General features: G+C 44.9%; 1 protein-coding gene across 2 annotated transcripts; it reads left to right on the plus strand.

Annotated features, from left to right (window-relative positions):
• The first annotated feature begins 352 nt into the window (after positions 1 to 352).
• Dll (homeotic protein distal-less) lies at positions 353 to 21,458 on the plus strand. 2 transcript variants are annotated; one of them, XM_017154977.3, is made up of 7 exons: positions 353 to 1,080; positions 2,924 to 3,099; positions 5,117 to 5,310; positions 18,952 to 19,093; positions 19,157 to 19,261; positions 19,334 to 19,550; positions 19,918 to 21,458. In XM_017154977.3, exons 1-7 carry the CDS (start codon positions 950 to 952, stop codon positions 19,934 to 19,936), a joined length of 984 nt encoding a protein of 327 aa, XP_017010466.1. In that variant the 5' UTR covers positions 353 to 949; the 3' UTR covers positions 19,937 to 21,458. The 2 variants fall into 2 exon arrangements, with proteins under 2 accessions (XP_017010466.1, XP_070069997.1); XM_070213896.1 differs by lacking the exons at positions 353 to 1,080; positions 2,924 to 3,099; positions 5,117 to 5,310 and adding an exon at positions 18,667 to 18,728.

Consider the following 21,458-nt stretch of genomic DNA (forward strand, 5'->3'; position numbering starts at 1 on the left):
TTGACGAGAGGTAACGAAAAAAAAAACAGACAGGGACCCAACACTTCCCCTCTTACCACCCGGCTGGGAAATTTATGGTATTGGTGCGGTTTCAGCACCACCACACAGAGACACCACCGAGAAAACCGGTTGCAAACCACCCGATTGGCGATGCCTTGCGAGAGTCGCTGCAAAAGGTTCGGTAAACAGCAGCCGTCCTGCTTTCGCTAATGGCGAGTAAGGGGCGGTCGCACTGCTCACACACCTCGGCTACAGAGCGGCAAACCAACAAAGGCCGCAAAGCGACAGCGCAGCGAGTCGTGCAAGTCTCGCGCAACCGCGAGCGAAAACCTCACCTAGTCGTATACGCACTTTGCTCGTGATCAGTCGCCACTCGTGCCGCTGAATTGCCGTCGCTGTTCCGTCGTTGCGTTCTTGCGTTTTGCGTTCTTGCGTCTCTGCGCTTCTGCGTTTCTGCGTCGAGCCGAATGATCCGTCGCGGGCTCGATAGTGATTCGATTTGATTTCAACTGAATTGATTTGATTCATCGCCGCTAAAAGGGTGTTCAAGAATCGTGTTCCGAAAAATATGCACAGCCAGAAATCCAAGTGATAAAAGTTAGCTGAGATAGCGGGCTGCGGAGAAAGCAATTCCGACAGAGTGCTAACAAGTTGAGTGCTAACCAGAAAAGTGCTGAGAAAAGTGCCTCCTCGCCAGCTGTAAAAGGATTTACGCGCTCTAACCGAACTGAACTAAAGTTGAGACTTTGTTTACGTGCAATCACCAATCATACCAGCCGACCATAGCTGATCATTGCCATCGGATCGCTGCGAACTTCCTTCCCGCGCGCATCCCCCCCAAAAAGCCGTCAACATTCTTGATAAAGTGGCCTCAATAGGCGCCAACACGCTTAATTTCACGGACCTAGGGAGCCCCTACGAGGGGCCTCCCAGCACCCCCCAGTCCGGCATGGACGCCCCCGACGCGCCCCACACGCCCAAGTACATGGACGGCGGGAATACGGCGGCCAGCGTCACGCCCGGCATCAATATTCCCGGAAAGTCGGCCTTCGTGGAGCTGCAGCAGCACGCCGCCGCCGGGTGAGTGTCGCCGAGATGTGGATGTGGAGCTACCAGGAGAATATCGAACAAACAGACTCTAGCCTTTCCTCACCAAATTTATCCGATCCCAATCTAATTTGCGGATTATTCGCCACACCCGAAAGGGAAACAAAGGAGTTGGTGGCCAGGGCGTTCCCCAAACTATAATTTGAATCTTTTTAATAAATCTAAAACGCGATATTCAAATCAGGATTTAAAAGCTATGAGGAAACCTTTAAACCTTTAAATTGGAATTCCACCGTATTAACAATTCAATGTTTAATATATTTATGTATTCAATATATTTAATATTTAGTTCCATTTATTTCTTTTCCAACAATACGGTATTTAATATCAAGCATTTAATAAAAAAGCCTGTAAAACGAAGTCATGTTGAGCTGAAGTTGCACTTGGTCTATAAATCTAACTTGTTTTTTCTCAATCATAAAAATATTTTGAAAGAGCCATAAAAATATTCACTCAGTTAGTCAAAGTTTGCAAACAAATGGCAACACTTAATAATATATTTATGTTCTTCCTAAAAAATATATCTAAAGTTCAAAGTAAAATCCCCATTTAATTCCAAGTTTCATAACATTATTAAGCTTGGCGATATTTTGTTCCGGTTCGATCCTATGTTGGGGTCTCGCGTTATTAGTTTTGATTAAGAAAATCACTTCAGCTGCATTTTCCGGCTTTCAGTTCATGCTGGTGCTGGTGGCCCGCGGTCACCGGCAAACGGAAGCCAAAAATAAATTCAATTAAGTATAGTTTACTCCCGGTCCGTGTGCTAAATAAAGCGTCTGATACGGAGGGTTCTGTTTCTGTTTTCTGTTTCTGGTTCCGCTGTACCGTCATAATTCATTTTATAGACGATATAGGGGTAGAAGTCGGTGGAAGCTCAGCAATCTTACTTATTTACTGTTACCGCTCACTCGGCGAACTGTTTGCTGCCGCAAATTGTTTTCCCAACGCACGATTCGATTTTTCATTATACATATTTTATTGCATTCTCGGCTTTTTGCCTTTGCCTTTGCGGTTTTCCCTCCGCGTTCAGCTGCCCTGTCATTTGTGCGTGTTGGGATTGGGTTTGGAATGCTTGGTTGCACCAGCCCAGCCCTTCAGGAGTTGTCCCTATCTTTTCTCCGTTCCTGGAGTAACTGCCATGTTTTCCGTTGTCCGCTGTCCGTTGTCCGCTGTCCGTTTGCGGTTACTGCTGCTCTCGGCTCGCTTCCGTTTCCGTGTTTCCATCAGGGGCCAGGCCAAGACCAGAGAGCATTGAATATTTCATGCAATTCACCAGGACCGAAGCCGAACATAATGCATGGGAACTTGCTCAACTGTTTCGCCCGCAAAGTGTTAACAAAATATTTACCGCAAGCGAGCGGGACTACAAACGGAACTAAAACTAAAACATAGCGACTCTGACATTTGTATTGATTTTTCTTTGATATATTAAGCCGCATCAAGTTCGGGCTCTGGTTTGGTTTTGGTTTTAGTTTTGGTTTTGGGTTCTGGTTTGTGTAAATGAAGTCATGGCAAAAGTTTCCGGCTGCCTCTCCGTCAGCCGTAATTTTTTGTTGTGAGAGAAAAAGTTTTCGTTTCGACGCTTTTTGCATTAAACATGAAACATTTTGGGCTCACTTTTGTGATATTCTCCTGGCGGCGACGTTTGAATTTAATAGTGAATAGTGAAAAGTGTAGACAAAACACGCAAGGAGGAAAAGTTGTTTCTGCTTCTGTTTCTGTCCCCCGGCACGATTCATTCACAGCCTGTGTACTATGTACTCCATTTCCACCCGTATTGATTTTTTTCCGTGCATTTGCCGCATTCCAATTCCAGGTACGGCGGCATTCGGAGCACCTATCAGCATTTCGGACCGCAGGGCGGCCAGGACTCCGGCTTCCCGAGTCCGCGCAGTGCCCTTGGCTACCCGTTCCCGCCCATGCACCAGAACTCCTACTCCGGCTACCACCTGGGCAGCTACGCCCCGCCCTGCGCCAGTCCACCCAAGGATGGTAAGTAGTCTATAATCCTATTCGTTTACCATTCTCCCAGAGATCCGGGTCTTTTGTTGGACCCTCGAAGAGATCGCCGGTCGGCCGCTTCCTTGTCTATTTTTTGGCGACACTTGAACTCGAGAGCTCAACGCCGTCGAGTGCCATTGTTGTCGTTCGTCTTTCGCGGGTTTTGTTTGCTCGTTGACTTCAAGTTTGACTTGTCTCAATTAGGTTGGCTTCAGTGTTTTTCACTTTTATCGCATTTCAATTTCAATCGGTTGCAGAATTACCCAACAATCAGTTATAGCATTTTATTGACTTCAGATTATTAAGTTGAGACCCACTATCCAGTGTTTATGTATCCATTTTAGTTTCATCTCCTGCAATCTGATTTTTTTTTAAACACCCTTTCATTACATTTTACTTAAAAAGTTATTTCTCTTTATTTCTCCTCTTATAAGTTATACTTTTTTTCTTTCTTAATGTACATTAAATTAATGTTATTTGAACTACCTTAGTTTTTTTTAGTTTTATGATTTCACTTAAAAATATTTATTTAAACGATTTTAAATTATTCCAAGTAATATTAAAAAAAAATTATATTTCATTTTTGTAAATAAACTAAAAAATGTTGCATCTTTTTCCACATTTATATTACTTTTTCTTCCCATAAAACGTATTCTATTGAAGCTGTGGGAGCTCTGAAAAGTCTCTTTGTTGCTCATCCACGTACGTGCAATTTTCCCATTTTATTTGTATTTTTATTTTACATCTCTCCTTTTTGTGTGTTCTTTATGTTTTTCGGTACATTTTTTCCCAGTCTCTGGCATAATTGCGCGCTTGACTGTGACAATTCGTTGTTGCTGCTAATGCGGCTGCCTCTCGTATTTTGTTGGACAATTTTGTTATTTTTGCTATTCCGATGCGTTTTGGTTGAGCAGTTTCGCTTTTCGGTGAGTGAAAAGCAATTCATTTTTGTCCATTGTCAGTGGAAATACCTGAAACAACGGTTACAGGCAACGCCAACGCTTCAGTCAGCCTCGATTTGCTGTCTTTGACTTTCGTCACTCATACGCAACGTGGGCCAATTAACCTTGGTGCACTTGCTCTTGAAACCCTCGGCCCAGAGATCTGCAAAGCAGCTGACCGTTAGAAGGAGTCCCCAGACAGGTGTTTGTAATTATAATAGCAGTAATTAGGCTTTCGTTTGGCGTAATTAATTGCACCATTCTTTGGTGGCCGAGTGAAATGGCCAAATGGCGACTGTCCAGGAGTTGGCCACTCACCCATACCACACACTACACCACATATGCGATGACTAATGGGCCGCTGGGTGGCCGAGGCGACAGCGAATGCCGCCATCTCTGTCGCACTGAGTCTTGCCATTTTGTCATTAAGAGTGTGCAGCACGTGCTGCCCGCTGTTGGGCGCCAAAAATATATAATACTCAGTATACGGCGACACCAACACTCGGATGGCGGATACAGATACAGATACGGATACGGCTATAGATACAGATATACAGATACACACCTGTGGCCATATTTGGCATTTAATAATAGTTGGCTTGGTTTGGTGGCTCCGTGTGTTATTTTCGAACAATTAGCAACGTCAACAGTTGCAGTCGCCGCTCATTGAACTTGAGTGGTGGCCGATCATCATCGTCGTCATCATCGTTGTAGTTTCAACTCCGCTGTGGAGTGCTTTGAACTTTCGTTTCAGCAATTAACGCTAATTCGTTGACATTTACAAGTTACTTAACGAATCGATATATTAGCCTGGCTGGCCGATTTCTAAGCGATGCGGCTGCAATTAATTCAGGTCCATAAATGTAACAGTTTCATGCATTCCAGCTGCCGCCGGAATTCGCTCATAAATATGCATTTGGTGCACAAAACACAGGCACAAAAAAGGGCCATTCTGGCCATAATTCCATAGTCTGATTATAAATTCATCATTGCCCAGTTTCCAGCCTGCCATTTACAGACAGCTCCTTTCATCGCATTGTTTTTTGTATTTCGTTCTCCCCCCGCAGACTTTTCCATCTCGGACAAATGCGAGGACTCCGGACTGCGCGTCAACGGCAAGGGCAAGAAGATGCGCAAGCCCCGCACCATCTACAGCTCGCTGCAGCTCCAGCAGCTCAACCGCCGCTTCCAGCGCACCCAATACCTGGCCCTGCCCGAGCGGGCGGAGCTGGCGGCGAGTCTGGGCCTCACGCAAACGCAGGTGAGTTCAAGCGAAGGGGTAGGGATAGGGATCCCACATTTGGTCTAAAAGTACTCGAAATAGTTCAGGTTTTAGTGCGTTATACGTAAGTGAAAAATAACTAAAATTAGAAATGTTTCGGTTAAGTTAAAGAGACATTGAGAAACCCGGGCTTTTGCGTAGATTCAACTTACGAAAGTCTAATACCTCTTTCTCTATTTTTAAAATTAAAGACTCTCAAAATAGGTGCCCAAAACCTTAAAAAACATTATTTTAATTTTTAAATAATTACTGTGTTTTTATTATATATACTATTGATTTCAACAACATTTTTCTAGCTACTGATTAATGTTTATAGTTCTACGAAATAATTAAACTAAATCGAACCAAATGAAATGCGAAAATTAAGTGAATTATATACATATTTTAAGTCTAAGGGTTCCCCTTCATATATACCCTACAATAAATATTGCAAAATGAAGATCTCTACTAAGAAATTTACGTTGAACAAGGGACACTCAACCCTTTTAGGTCCTGGCCAGGACCCTTTGGGCCATTTCATTGGCTGCTCCCGCGGTTATGTAGTTAGCATATTCCCAATTGAATTGCTGACATGTCTCTAATGTTGACTGACAAACGAGCCAAGACAACAGTAACAATGGCAACCTCCCACGCCTGTGACCCTCTTCCCCTCTCGGTTGACAACACGCCACTCGGGCGTATGTGCAATATTGTAATGTTCTTTTTTGTGCTCCTCCACGTGTGTCAATGTCAATTTTGTGAAAAGTTTTTTTGCTAGTTTTCCGGTTGCGGGGGAGGGGGAGGTGGCGAGGGCATGGCATTGTCACAGGCAACACCCACCCAAGTACTCGCATTTGTACTCACATTCGTACTCGATGCCCAGCGCGTCTCGTCTCGTCTAGTTGCCACTGCTCTATTTAATGGCTTTCCAGATGAGCCACAAACGGCAAAGCAGCAAAACAGAGCCGTGAATGAGTCTCGTGTTTTGAGAAATTTATTGATAGTGGGCGTGGGCTTCCTAATTGAATTAGTGTGCCACGAAAGTTCATGTGCTCATGACTATGAGACTGCGAAACGCGAGGGAGAGCCGCAATAATGTTGTAAGGAAAAACTTGTAAAACAAGTTGAAGACCCTGTGTGTTTGTGGCTGACTTTGTATTGGTGGCGTGGGTGTTGCTCCGCCGCAAGTTGTTTATCAAGATACATATTTGAATATTCGCAGGAGGGCAGGGGCGCCGCAGAAGGGGATCGGGTCTAGAACGGGCGTGCCACACGGCGGCTGTGTAATAAATTCTCCTTGGCCCGAACCGAGCAAGCCAGACCCATTGTTAGTCACCCCAGCCGAATCGGAGGATAGACCCTGATTTCCCAAAGTCGCCAAGACTGTGGCAGCTGTCAATCGAGGCAACTAAGCAAATAGCCACGCCCCTGCGCCCCCAGCGACACAATCAATTCGGTCTATCTCTGTGTTCTCCGTCGCCCAGGGCCTTTAAGGGGTTAAGCAGTTAGGCAGTTCGGGCCAAGAGCCCGAATTTATGGCTGCACTTTCGGGGTGCAAGTCTTGGCCGCTTTCGCTTTCGAGGGAGCAACTTCTGCGGCCGCCGCGTGTTAATTAAAACCGCCCTCGTCGTTTGAGCAACGGAAGTTTTTTATTGATTTGGCCACCAGGTTGAGGACCTGGACACAGGCTAGTCCCCCAGTACACGCCAATGTTTGGGACGTGCAAACAAACCATTGTGCTTGGCCCAAAGATTTATGCGTTGCACAAACACCCAGCCAGCTTAATGGTCTTCAGGAGGGTCAGTCTTATTTTTCCTATTTTTTGGGGCGTGTTATACAATTCGGTTCTTGTGTCTTAAAGTCCAAACTTGGCTCAGCTGACAGCAACTTGTCCGTTCTAACACCTGCTGACCGAAAACCAGCAGCCACTTGATTCCTCTCCCCTCGCGAAAAGCTAAAAGAATATTACCGCTAAAAAACTGTGGCATACTGCTGGTTGTTTTACAGCTTTTTTATAATTATGGTAATTTTATTATGATTTTTTAGCCGCTGCCACTGCTGCTGGGTCTTCAAAAACAAAAACAGCAGCAGCAAAAACTCGTTTGCCCGTTGCATCTTTCACTCGGCCACTTGCTGTTCGCTTGATTTGAAAGTGCATCCGGTGACTGTTAATGAGCTTCAGACTAGACACACACAGCAGATATATAAACGAAAACATTCGGAGAATAATTAAGTTTCAATTAGAGCAAAATCTCGGCTACTGTTTCTCCCGATCTCGCTCGCTTTTTGCACCCCGCCTAATTGAATAATTACATAGAACGCGAGAAGTGGTTTAGGCGAAAGTTTTCAATGCCCGAAAAGCCAAAAGAATCCAGCTGACAGCGCCAGACAAAAGTGTATGTACAGTCCGAACCCCTTTCAACACAGTCCTCTTCGCTGCTCTGATCTTTATTCCCGAAATCCCAAAAAACGAACGAATAAAAAGCCCAAACCCGCCAAGCCGAAAATGAAATAAAATAATAAAAAATACTTTTAAACTGCGTGTTTATGAGCTCATATCGGCGCATTTTGATCTGGTTTCTCCGACGAGGCCGAGGCTCTTAGGAAGGGCGCAACAAAAGCCACGAAATTTTTGTAGGAGGCCACGCTGGCTGAAAACAAAGGATTTGGCAGACGAACTGCCAAAACGGCGCTTGTGGGAGCAAAAGACCGAACAAAAAGGCGAATAAGGCCGGGGAGAAATATTGGTAGTACTGTGAGTTGCATAACCAACTCAAGTACCTGGATGAAAAATATTTATTATACTTTTTTCTTTAAAGGTACTCTTTAAATAATAGGATAGAAAGTTGGCTTACAACGTGCTTAGGGAAGAAGAACATTAATCAAATCAATCATATTCTAAACTTTCGATTCCAAACGAAAAATTGTTCTCAAAAATTAAAAAATTAGATTAAAGTATAAAAAATGTAGATTTTTGATTAATAATTTTTTTAAACTAAGCTTGTTTGAATTTAAAATCTAAAATGATCTAGAAATTTCATTTAAGTGAAGTTCTCCTTGTTCTTCCACTAATATTTTGCAGAGGGTCTTTGGTTCTGCCCGGGCCTGTCTTCAAAAATCAACAACGCCTGCTTTATGAGTCCGCCCGCGTGACTGTGTGTGTGTTGTAGAGTGTGTGGTGTGTAGTGTTCCTGAGTGTGTTTTGTTTTGGGCTGCTGCTGCTATAGCTGTTTCTCTTGCTGTTGCTGTTGTAGATCGGGGCAGACTTGCTCTGATGACGACGCAGGCGCAGACGCAGATGCAGACGCATCGCCCACGGTGCACACCTTCGCTCGGCTGGGGCTTCTCGGCGGGCTTCTCGGAGTGGAGAGCTCCGGGCTTCGAACTTGGAGCTCCGATAAGTCTGCTGCTCCACCCCTAACAACGTGAGACGTGGCCAATGCTCTGGTATTGCGCCAAAGGTCATGGACTCTCCTCTCCTCGCCGCCGAGGAGAAACCCAAAATGATACTTCGCTGGAATTCCAGGCCAAACAAAATACTTGTAACGAAATTAAATTAATTTCCACATCAAATAATACACACAGCAGACGGCTGTGCGCGCGCGTTTTTATTGTATTAAGAAAAAAACTAGCACAACTTGATTTAAATAATACAAGTGTCTAGTTAGTATCAACGGCTAAGCGAGAAAAAATGAAAAACTGGCTGACCGCATTTAAATGCTCAGCTCACGTTCGTTTATGCTGCGGTCAGCGTCGCAGCAGCAGCAACAGCAACACGGGCAGCAGCAGCAACACATCGTATATCAGTACAGTGATTGCCTGATTTACTGATTTACGCGAGCAATGTCAATTAAATTATGGCACATAATACGATGTAACTAAGCAGCCGCCGCGCTCGCGTCTTAATCGCACGCATATTGCTGCAACATCGGCAGCACCAACAACAGCAACACGTTGCTGCCCTGCCTCCCTATGTCGAAATTTTTGCACCGCAGCTCGCGTAACAGGAACTTTGAATTAAGTTTGATCAATGCTGATGCTGGTACTACTACACCACAGCATCAGCAACATCAGCAACAGCAACACCACGACATACGACATTCGACAACAAACAAGTTGCCATTAACAATGATGCATGGCCTGCCCGAGCGAGAGACAGAGACGGGCTCGTTTCTCAATTTCTCACCAGCGATTCTCCCTCTCTGCCCCTTTCTCCGTCTTTCTCCGCTGACCGCATTTGCATTTTGAAGAGAGCTCAATCTAACGCCAGTCAAGAGCTAAGCTGGATAGCTGGACAGACTCAGACTCAGATTCAGATACAGATTCAGATCCACATGGATATATAGCAGATGGCTGTGATGAGTGCTTACGTGCGGCTTGTGCAATCTCGATTGCAGTTGACATAATTCGCCATGGCAGGTAGAGATCCAAAACTCACAAATTGACCCACAAAGCGTGCCAAAAAGATGAGCCAAGCTTACGTTAGTTTCATGAAGAGTGAAAAATTGAACAGAATGGATTATACGATTTATTTTACATTTTTATATCCTTGACTAACGTTTACGGCATCCTCGTGTCGCTACAAGAAAAACCTAGAGGATAGTGGATAGGATAACGATAACCCCTAATAGTTACCCGGCCAACTTTTACAGCTTCCTCTTGCCATTAGCCTCGTGGCTCATCAGCATCAGCCCCATCTACATACATTCGCCTTTCCACCCAGCTTGAGGTCCCTGTGCTGAAAGCAAGTTTCGCGTTTCATTCACAATATTGGCAGCTTTCAAAATGCTCAAACTGGCTGGCCAACTGACTTTGGCTCTGGCTCCAGTTGCTGCCCCATCCGTCAGCGTTTCGATCAAAATCGTACGCAACGCTCAGGAAATTACAAAATGCCCCAACGGGGGCGCCAAAGACGGGAGGGGAGGGCAGTTATTGGCCTGGTCAAGTGAGAGTATTCAAATAAATAAAGTTTTACGACTATTGCGCATAGCTGGAGTGCCGGGCATTCAAGTAGTATGGGTATCTTGGCTATCGGGCTATTGGCCAACAGTACGAGTGAGGCAGGCAGGGTTAATTACGGTCTCATTTGTTGACACACGGCGGAAAGGTAAACAAGACTTGGATACTGAGCCAAGGATGCCCCTGGTTGGCAGATTTCTCCGATGCGATAATAATAATAATTATTATTTTATTGCCGAGACTCGGAGGCTGCGGCCCAACTGGTTTTTTGGGAGGAGAGTGAAGCCGAAGGAGAATGGAAATGAGAATGAGATGTGGCTGAGCAGATAGCCCGCTCCGGTGGGTGGTGGCTCTTATGCAGAAAGCTGGTTTCATATTTTAATTGGTTCTCAAATTTGCAGATATCGAACTAAGCCGAGCCAACCCTTCTGCACTTGTTTGGCCTTGTAAACGCGATGCCAATTAGCCCCACTCGAATGTCCTGACTCATGGCTCCTGACTATCAAATCCACCCAGCCTTGTACTCTGACACCAATTAAAGCGGGCTTTTCCTACAGATACACAGATTCCGAACGGGGTGGGCGAATGGTGGGAGATCGGAAATCAACTTGGCTTAAATTTTCCTTGGAGGTTTTCGCCCGAAACGACAACAATAGCGAATAGCGAGACAACAAACTTTTAACGCTTGGTTAACTCTCGGCTCTTTTTTCCACTCTTTTGTTGTTGCCCCGGCACTATCATGATCTCGCTGTGAAAATAAAAATGCATAGGAAAACTGTGTGTAAGCGACAAATAATAGTCAGTTGACCATGATTTCATTTTGCCCACTGCGACTGCGAGTCAACGAAAAAAGAGAGAAATAACGAATAATATTTAAATTACGAGCCCCGCAAACGAACAAAAACAAAAAGCCAGTGAAAAGAATGCGCTTATATAAATTGCACAATTAGCCGCCACACTTTTTTGTTAACGTTTTTCCCCCTAGTTTTGTTTGTCATTATCTGGCCGATGGATCTGACCACAAAAATGATTTCCAGCCCCCCTCGAGGAGGGGTCACCATGACTGTCTGACTATCTGGTCCCCGCATTTAATTTCGCTCCGAATCTGGTCAGCCGTGCGGAAAATGCCTTCCTTCGAATGCACTTTGATGGGATGGCCATGGCTGCTTGGACAATGCTTATAATTGGGCCATCTAATTGAGGTTGATGGTTGGGTTTAAGTGAGGAACTGAGGAAGTTTCCTTTCCCAAGCTCCAACGGGACTCCCCCACTTCTGGATATTCTACGTGTGTCTATTGTTAGGGTCCAGTTCGAAGTTTATTTCCATTTCAGAAGAATCGCATTAATATTAAACAAGTTTCGGGGTTTCCCCCACTTGCAGCTGCACGGAAATCAGAGGTCTCCACCAAAAAAGTTAGTCAGTTCTACTAGCGCCTAAGAACTCCCCTTCCATCTTGAAGAGCTAATGACTTTGGCTAAACATAGACCCAAATTATATCCACTGTCACTTGCTACAAGTAAAAAAAACACAAAAAACTAAATTAGACGTGACTAACATTTTGCAGTGACTGTAAAAACGCTTTAGACTGGCAGAAAGTCGACTGAGTAAGCGAGTCTTGCTCAAAAAAGCGCTATACTATATGGAAACTATATGGCTTGGTATGTTCGAGTATAAACTTATTTTCGAACACGCCCCTCTTTCCGCCCCCTTGGGCAGCAACAACTACTTGGAACTGCACTTGTTGTTGTGCTGTTGTTCGAGTATTGTTTTTGTATCTGCTTAGAATCTCACCTTGACAATTGCTGATCAAATGCTGCCGCCGATTTATTGTTGAACAATTTTTGTATTTTCGTACGTCAGCTGCGATTGAAACGCTGCTCACTTTTTTCTCTTTTCTGTTTCTGTTTTTTTTCATCATAATTTTGCGCTGCTGCCGCGGCTGATGGATTACAAAAGCCGAACTGAGTCAGTGTTTCAGGCGGCGAATTAGAATTACAAAATTTCAAGGCTTTGCAGGTGAATCAAAAAAGCAAAGTTCTCATTCGCATTGCATGCCAGTCGTCAGTCAGTCAGTCAGTTGGAATCGCTTTGAACGTAGCTTTGGGGCGTTTTTTAGTTTTTCAGTTTGTCAGCGATCAGCAGTTGTTTTTCTGTTCTTTTTTCGCTTTTTGCTTTCATGGGAACAGTTTCCGGATTTGACAACAGCACTTTGTTGCACAATGCGAGGCGGTCGCGTCAAGAAGTCTGATTCGCGAATCTATTCTATTGACAATCGCTTTGGGGCCGGATGAGCGTCATCCCATTCCACTTGATCCCACCCTATATGTAGTACAGCCCAGCTGATTCCCAGTCTCTCCGATCGGTAATCGATTCTCTGAATTCTGAATGCCGGGTCTCGAAATGGCAACCCAGGCATTGCACACTGCTCTCTTCGGCCAGCTAAGCACTAATTGAGTTAGTATAATGCTCGATTTGTCCTTGGCTTCTGCTAACTTTGGCGGTTGGCATGCGGCTGCACTTGTCGCTCGATTTAGCCATTTAGCCAGAAACTCAGCAGCTCCGTTACCAAAGAGGCTCAACAACATAATTAATATGATTTTGAGCGGAGTTCAGGTCGAAAGCTGGTGAAATGCTGCGTCCGGCGATTGAGCAATCATGGCTATATAGAAATTAGATCAATATCTTTATTTATATATATCTATATGTATGCGGCCGAGTCGAGCTGTCTATAAAAATTGTTCCACTCGTCGCTGCGGCGTTTCTCATTAGCGGCAGCCGCAGCGATCGCATCGCCGATGGCTTCGTTCCAGTGCAAGGCAGGTATCCAACCAGCCAAGTAGCCAAGTATCCAAGTCCGAGTTAATTGCTATTAGAGTGGCTATAGAACGGACGACGGGGACGTCTTATATAAACAGCTCTCCGGCTCTTGTCTGGCCTTGCTTAATTGCATATTTATTGTTTATTAAGCAGAGTCGTCTCTTGCACCGCCGGCGGAGCTCATAACTGGCCAGGAGCCCCTTCTGGTTTCGCACTCTCATCTCATTCACTTTTTACGCACCGCACTGTCTTCTATATATGCATAAATTAATGAATCTAGCCGGGATCGCCGAGAGCTTCATTCATGGCACTGGCGACGGCCATCAGCTCCTTCTCCGGCTCCATTGATAAAGATCAATGGCATAGCTGGGACAACAAGCGCTGCGCGGCCCCCGAGGGAGATGCTCGACTGGACGGCGGTGACCCAAAAATGGTCAGTCGACCGCATACTTTGCATCCCAATGTCCAGTGGGCTCCACTGGGGCTCAGTGAACTTTGAAATGCAGGGGGAACTAGCAACGATCGGAAAATTAATAGGAAATTAATTTGTCTGCAGTGTACAGTGGGGCCACAGTAGCTGCAACGGCGGGCAAAGAAGCTGCCACAAGTTCACAACTCTTGCCACGGGGTCAAAAGTAGCCGCGGCATCCACGTGTTTCAACTTTGAACGTGGCATCGATTTGCTTTCAATTTGCTCGGCCGCCTGGACCGGATCGGCCGGTGTTAACTTGCGTTCATTTGCTGGCGATCTGGCAGCCGGAGCTCCATGGTCCGATCTCCCGAGTCGCTGCTTGGATTCAAGGCGTTGTTGCGTTGTTGGCCTTGAAGCCTTGGAGCGCTTTTTGTTGAAACTCTGTAGCTGCCGCTTTCCTTTCTACTGTTTTCGTTTTTTTCTCGGTTTTTTCCCCGTTTTTTTCGGGAAGGCGTTGCCCAAAACAGCCCGCAACGATTTTATTTGGAAATCACTTTGGTTGCACGTCTTCGCAACGGCGAAGGTTTCTGTTTGCTCTGCCCCGGCCACCAGCCACATCGTGCCGTCTCCTTCGCACAGGGGTCGCTCTCCTTGCTAACAAGAACGAAAGACTTAGGCAGCGAACTTGAACTGACTTTAGCATGCGGCGTTGGCTTTAATGAGCTGAAAGCTGAGGCTGCTGCGATGCTCCGTCCATGGAGTTTGAAACTCGGAGCATGGAGCACTTGGAGTGTGCGTGACACTTGACTCTAGGGCAGGTCCGACACACGGGAAACACAACGAAAAAAAAACAGAAAACAGAAACCTATTCAAAAGAAAACTTTTTGTAGCGTTTTTATTTTTCCATTTTTTGCCACGACATGGCATTGTTGTATATGTTTCGAAGTCATTGCCTGCCTAGCGGCGGTTTCTGTTGTTGTTGCTACTGCTGCTGCTGCTGCTCGCTGCATTCAAAATTATAAACAAATTTTTTTGTTGCTGTTGCTGCTGCTGCCGCGGAGCGTATAACAACAAACAATCGCATGCAATGTACAAATTTTCCAGCGCACAATGAAAAACGCCACCGACAATGCGGAGAGTTTATAATAACAATAATAAAATGAAAATGCTACGGCCGGCAAGTTGCGTAATCCGTCAACCATGGCAGTCAAAAGAGCATGCCGATGAAGGGGGAGGGGGTTTGGGCCAAGAAGAAGCGGTGGAAGAAATATGCTGATGTCTGGGAGGATGGGGCAGTCAGTATCTTCTGCCGCTGCCTTCGGGGGTGGGCCCAACTTCCAGCAACCACAAAGTTTAGCACACGCAATAGTTGCTGTTGCTGTTGTCGCTGCAGCAGCAACAGCAGCAACAATCGCTCCCAATCGCGCATTTGCAATCGTTTCGGGCACTGAGAAATAATATATTAAATGCGTCTTTTTTGTTGGCTTTTACTTTTTCGCTTTTTAACTGTTCAGAGATAAAAATCAGGCCTGAACATGGGCTTACCAACGGCAACAAAATCAAAAGTGCCACGCGGCCGCTGCTTTTATGAATGACTGACTGACTGAATGACTGACCGACCGTCGCTGAGTGAGTTATACTGGCCGAAAGCACTTGTTGCGCCAACAAACTTGTACAGCAGCTTCAACCAACAACAACAACAGCTACTTGCCGTCGCCGGCTGTTGACGAACAACTTCAGCGACAAGATCATAAATCAAAATTTTATTTCGCGCAGCAGCTCAGATTTTTACCTGTCCCTCTCTCCCATCCTCTCTCTCTCTCCCGCCTCTCTCTATCGCCTATTTAAATTTATATGGTTTCTGTGCTTTTTTTACGATTTTTCTCTTGTGCATAAATTAAAAATTGCCGCGCGCGCGGCTTGCACGCGTTTTGCTGGCGATTGCAGCGCGATTAAAACCGTTTGGTCAGCTGGCGCGTGCTGCCAAAGCGGCCCAAAGGTAAGTTGTTGGCCATAAAAGTGGCCAGTCGAATAACGAAAGTGATTCGGCGGATCTCGACCACCGGGCGTATGCGTAATGGACCCTCGTTTAGGCCATCAAATTAGAAGCAAATCTCGAGGCGCCTGCAAACGCCGATCGGAAATCGATAATCGGCACCAGGCCTGCAGCCATTAATCAGCGGCTAAGACAATGGCCAGAAGTCCGGGGTAATTCAAAGCCACCGCGGAAAGAAAGAGAAGCCGCCGCCGCCGAAAAGTGTTTTTCATGTTAACCGCTTTGGCCAGCAAATTGAAATTTCTCGCACCAAAAATGTGCTGCAAAAATGCTAAAATCTTGTTGCATGGAATTTATGAATGAAAAGCAAAGCGGTAGCAGGAGCAGCAGCAACAGCAGCAACATCAGCGAACATAACAAGCAACAAGCTGAGAACAATGAGGGGAAAACTCTGACTCCGTTTGGTAGCCATAAATTTGTGGCAACAAAACTGAGACCATTTCATGCCTCGCCATTTGTTGTTGTTGTTGTTGCTGTTGCTCCCGCCGATTGTTGTTAATGTTGCTGTTGTTGCTGGTGGCAGGGAAAAGCCATAAAAATTTTTGTTGCTTTTTAGTCAGACATCGCAGGCGGGTCGAGGTGGAAATGCATTTGCCAAAGCCACGCCGACAAAGGAAGAAGCTCAGATACCCTATTCTAAATTGGAGTTTGACGATTCAAAACAGCTTACAATGTATTAAATACCCTTTGACCAGAATTTAAATAATAATAATTAAGCATCGGATTAAATGCGAAAACGTATTTTAGCAATCCTTGATTACAGATCAATTTTAAATATTTTTTTATAACTTTGCTTGAATTCAAAGGAATGAAACTGTAAGTACACAAGCTATCTGTCCAAGATGATTTAATTTCCAGGGTGCTACGTTCCACCTCCCACTAGAAACCCTCGTAGAGTCCGATACCATGGCCCGTTTTTGGGGCGGTGTCGGTGTCATTAGGCCGAGGCCTCCGTGTCCGAGAGCCGTCTCTCTATTTGCTTAGCACATCCCATCTCACAGCTCGGCTCGGCTAATAAAGCCGTAAGTTTTTTGGGTGTAGGGTCAGCAGGCGGCAGAGGAGGTTTATGACTTGGCAAGGGGCGGTCAGCTAGTTGCGCCATGATTTATCAGGGAAAATACGATGACAAGCGAAGTGTTTCCGCGGAAAGTGGAAAACCTTACGGCCCAGAGATCCCACACAAATCAATCGATGGCTATAGTATGCTATTCGGATTGGCTTATCTTTTCCCACGTTTTAAATGCTCAACTGTCAAATGAATTAGAGCCTGCTGTCTGGGGCCTGGGACACATTTGGCAATGCCCCACGGAACCAGTTACCAGTTGTTCAGTTGGTGGGGCACGCAGGTGTCTCTGTCTGCCTCTCTTTTTGTCTTTGGCTGGCTTTTATCGCTCGAACGGCAAGTGCTCGCAATTAGAAAGCCAGTTCCATCTGGGGATCTGCGAAGATCTAGCTGCGGCTGCAGGAGAAGCCCGTTGCCGACGTCATAAAACCCATCTGTAATCTGCCTTGGAAGCCAGTACAGACTCAAAACTCAAAACCCAGACTAAGACCCAGACTCTCTTGGCTAGCCATCAATTCTGCGTTTGACTGCATAAATTATATGCCAAGTGACATATTGCGGAAGTGATCAAGCAAGTGTTGCTGCCGCAGGCCAACTGACCATCTGACCAGCCGACGAAGTGGGTTAAAAGGATAATGCTGGGTAGACAGCTCCGCTTCGATCTGTTGTGGTTGAAGTTGCTTGCGGAGTTGACACAGTGACATGCTAATTTCTTGTCGTTTTTGCCATATTTGTTCATGCGAAAGTGGTACGAAAACAGCATAAGGCTGATTGACATTTGACAGTCTGTCCATCCGTCCATCCGTCGATTCGGAAACCGAAAGACACTTTTACTCTCATGCAAACTCAAACAAGGGGAACTTGTTGAGTTGATATTTCGCTTATCTTGTTGGGCCATTTATTTTCGGTTCGTAAATAAAATTATATAAATACATTTGCGAAGCTCTAAAGCTGACAATTGAGAGGCTGCTGACCATTAGTTTTGACACTTGCTTAGCTTTGTGATTTGCCAAATGACACAGAAAAAGTGTTTGATTAAATGTTTCTAAAATACTACGACTATTTATTTGAGACCTCGACTGTGTTTTAACATTGAGCGCAGATTTCTCGCTTGGCCTGCCTTGCGTAACACCTAAATGTTTATACAGATCTTTATATATATACGAGAAAAGTATGTATTTCCTAGGACAGTTCCTTTCTCAATCTCTTCGCTGGCTAAACTGAATTTTCAGTAGCCAAAAGTATCTCCAAGTGAGCTGACATAACGATTCGCGCTTGATTGAGCACTAAAATAAAATGGAAATGGAAATCAGCTCGTGGATTTCGGCTACCGTAGTTCGGGGCTGCCAATGTCAATGATCCGACAATGGATTGGGGATTGGGATTGGGGTGCGATTAGCAGACAGACAGTCAATTCTGGTAGCTATCGGCTAATTGAAATCGATGGGTGGAATGCACATAAAAGCCGAGTCTCCTCCAACTGTTTTTATGGGCAAAAAATGAGAAAAAACCGAAAACCGAAAACGCAAAGTCAGTGAAATTCGCCAAACACAAAAAGCGAGCTCGAGCGGCGCTACAAAAATCCAGCCAACCGCGAAGAACGACCTTGAGCAAGTCTGGCCGGGCAAGTTTATATAGCCACCGCTATATAGTATCTATAATGCCGAGTACATGTGCATAAAACACACAATGTTGGCTCAACGTGGACGCGATGGCAGAGTCAACGTGCAAGATTGCAGGCGCAGATACTCGCAGTCAGATACTCATAAGCAGCATTAGATACGCGCTGTTACTGCTTGTATCTATATTTATTTTCATACTGGCTCTGAGTCAGACTCAGATTCGGATTCGGATTCAGCGGAGCTTCAGCTGCGGGGCTTTCAAAAGTGAAGTGCTCCGCCAGCTCACAACTCACTACTCACAACTCACTACTCACAGCTCAGCGCACAATTAGTTCTACCAGCAGCTGGAGCTGAAAAATAAAAACCGAAAGTATCTTTCGGATACTTCAAGAGCCCCCAAAGATACGGGTTTCGCAACTGATGAAACACATCTCGAAGCGGCGAGCGATTAAGACACGAATATGTGTCGCACGCTGCCAAAATCCAAAGTTTATAGAGCCATTTTCCTGCCAGCCGCTTTTCACGAGCACTCACTCTTAATTTCAACTGAAAGGCCGTTTGAAAAGCGGCCAGCGTTAGTATCAGTATCTCTAGCTGTAGCTGTTAGCGGGGTTCTGCCCCGCTTAAGGATGCTGTCGAATCGAATTAGACGATTTTAAATATACCAATAAAAAACCAATACCATTCTCACGCTACAATCTTTGCTTGCAGGTGAAAATCTGGTTCCAGAACCGGCGGTCCAAGTACAAAAAGATGATGAAGGCGGCCCAGGGACCGGGCACCAACAGCGGGATGCCCTTGGGCGGCGGAGGACCCAATCCCGGCCAGCATAGTCCCAACCAGATGCACAGTGGTGAGTTGGAGAAAACACATAATATATTTTATCAGAAACTAATGGTTCACTTGCTATAAACAGGCGGTAATAACGGCGGTGGCTCGAACAGCGGCTCACCCTCACATTATCTACCTCCCGGACACAGTCCAACGCCATCGAGTACACCCGTGTCCGAGCTTTCACCTGGTGAGTTTCAACAGCACCGGCTGGCACTTGGCCAAGAAACCACTTCATCCGACGCCTTCTTTGTGCCCACAGAATTCCCACCAACGGGCCTCAGTCCGCCGACGCAAGCGCCGTGGGACCAGAAACCGCACTGGATCGACCACAAGCCGCCGCCCCAAATGACGCCGCAACCACCTCATCCAGCGGCAGCGCTACATCCGCAGACGCACCACCACAACCCGCCGCCCCAGATGGGTGGCTATGTGCCCCAGTATTGGTATCAGCCCGAGACGAATCCATCACTAGTGACGTGAGTATCCCGGATAGAGCTCTACTTATAAGTAGACTTCGGATTGAATGCAAATAATATCGACATTTAAATATTTTCTAAACATCTATATCGGAAACATATTTGTCGGAAAATTTTTAAACTTTTTATAAAAAACGTAATTATACATTTTTTTTAATTTTCCTATTTTTCTTCAAAAATATAAATTGTATCGAAAACATTTTGTGAACATATCGATATTTTTCTAGCTGTAATTAAAGACATTCGATTCCAGTTCAGTGGAATTCGAAGGCTAAGAATACTGTTTTGCATATAGTCCGAAGTCTAGTAACCCCTTATTTAACCCCTACTATAACTTTCCACCCCCTCCATCTTTTTTAATCCTCAGTGTTTGGCCGGCGGTCTAACAGCATCCGAACCAGCTGCCCTCGGCTGCCTGGACGCAGCACCAGCTGAACCTGGAGCAGCAGCACCAGTCCCTTCACCAGCAGCACTCCTGCCCCGCCCAGCTGGGCCACCAGGCCATCCACCAGATCCCGGAGACCCAGTCCCAGTACCTCCTCCAGCGGCAGGACCTCGGGGGCATGGGCGTGGGCGTGGGCGTGGGCGGGGGCGTGGCCGTGCAGCACACAATATCTTAGCCAATAAACCATGATAGCAACCTGTAAAATATCCATGAAAATGTTGAGAAAGAGAAAGAAAGCAAGAACACTGGCAAGTTAAGCGTAACGTCAAGTTTTGTACATTTTAAACGTAATATATAAATATATTTACCAACGTGAATAAAGTCGTTCTAAAATGTAGTCTAGCTAAGAACAAAAACACAAATACAAAAACGAAAACATAAAAACATAAAAATACTTAAACAAAAACATTCCTCAATCACAGAAGCAAGGAGAGAGCAAGAAACGTGTCCTTTAATTTTGTTTAATTTAGCAAATTAACTATGTATAAATCTATCTATATGAACGTAAACTAAATGTAGTGAGCAAACACAACAAACAACAAAGTATAAAAGCGTAAAAGAGTAATTCATAAATAAAAATGAAATCAAACAAAAATGAAAATCAGCTGTTGATCTTAAGAGTTTCTTTCGAGCGTTTTTGTTCTTGAAGTAGGAAAGTCGAAAAGCAAAAAGAACGAGCAACAGAAATCAGTAAAATCAGATCTCAAATGCTAAGGGAATAATCCTCTTAATTCTTTTAATATTTTCTTTTCCATTTTTTTTTTGTGTATTTTTCTTCTTTTTGCACCTAGAAGAGGAGCCCAGTTTCGTTCTTTTATTGTGCAATATAATCTTATTTACCAACTTGTTGGCCTCAATTGCAAGGGAGTTAATTAATTAATTGCTTGAAGAGTGTAAATTTTGTATAGACCGCATTTTAGCCTAGAGTCCCCAAGAAGGCAGAAGGTGCATCAAATGTCAGGGGAGGAAGACGAAGACCCATTTTAAAAATCGAAAACCAGGCGAATCAGACTCGAAATTCGATATTCGACTCGCTGCTGAGCTTGCTTTAGCTGTAATTACGGATTAACATAATCTAGTTTAAGCGGTAATTAGTGCGTGTGTTTCACTCTAGTTTAATTTAACCACAGCAAGAGCTAAAGGAAATAATTGATAGTTTAACGACTAAAGTGCGGGTGAGTGCGTGAATGAGTGAATGAATGAATGAAAGAGTGTCTGAGTGCGGGATTGTAAGCCAATACAATAAATTAAAAACACAAAATCAAATTTACGAAAAATGCATAAACAAAACATTATGTGCTAGCATTTAATTAATTAGTTTTAATCTAGAAAATGGCAACACAAAATCACAGAAGAAGCCTAGCGACTCCCCCCTCCCCCTCCTAATCCCCGTTCCGAATTCATTTAATTTTTAGTAATTAATGTAATTTTAAATCAAATCAAGCAAAAGAGAAAAAACGCGA

This window comes from Drosophila takahashii, chromosome 2R (genome assembly GCF_030179915.1).
Source record: "Drosophila takahashii strain IR98-3 E-12201 chromosome 2R, DtakHiC1v2, whole genome shotgun sequence".
NCBI classification, from domain to species: Eukaryota; Metazoa; Arthropoda; class Insecta; order Diptera; family Drosophilidae; genus Drosophila; species Drosophila takahashii.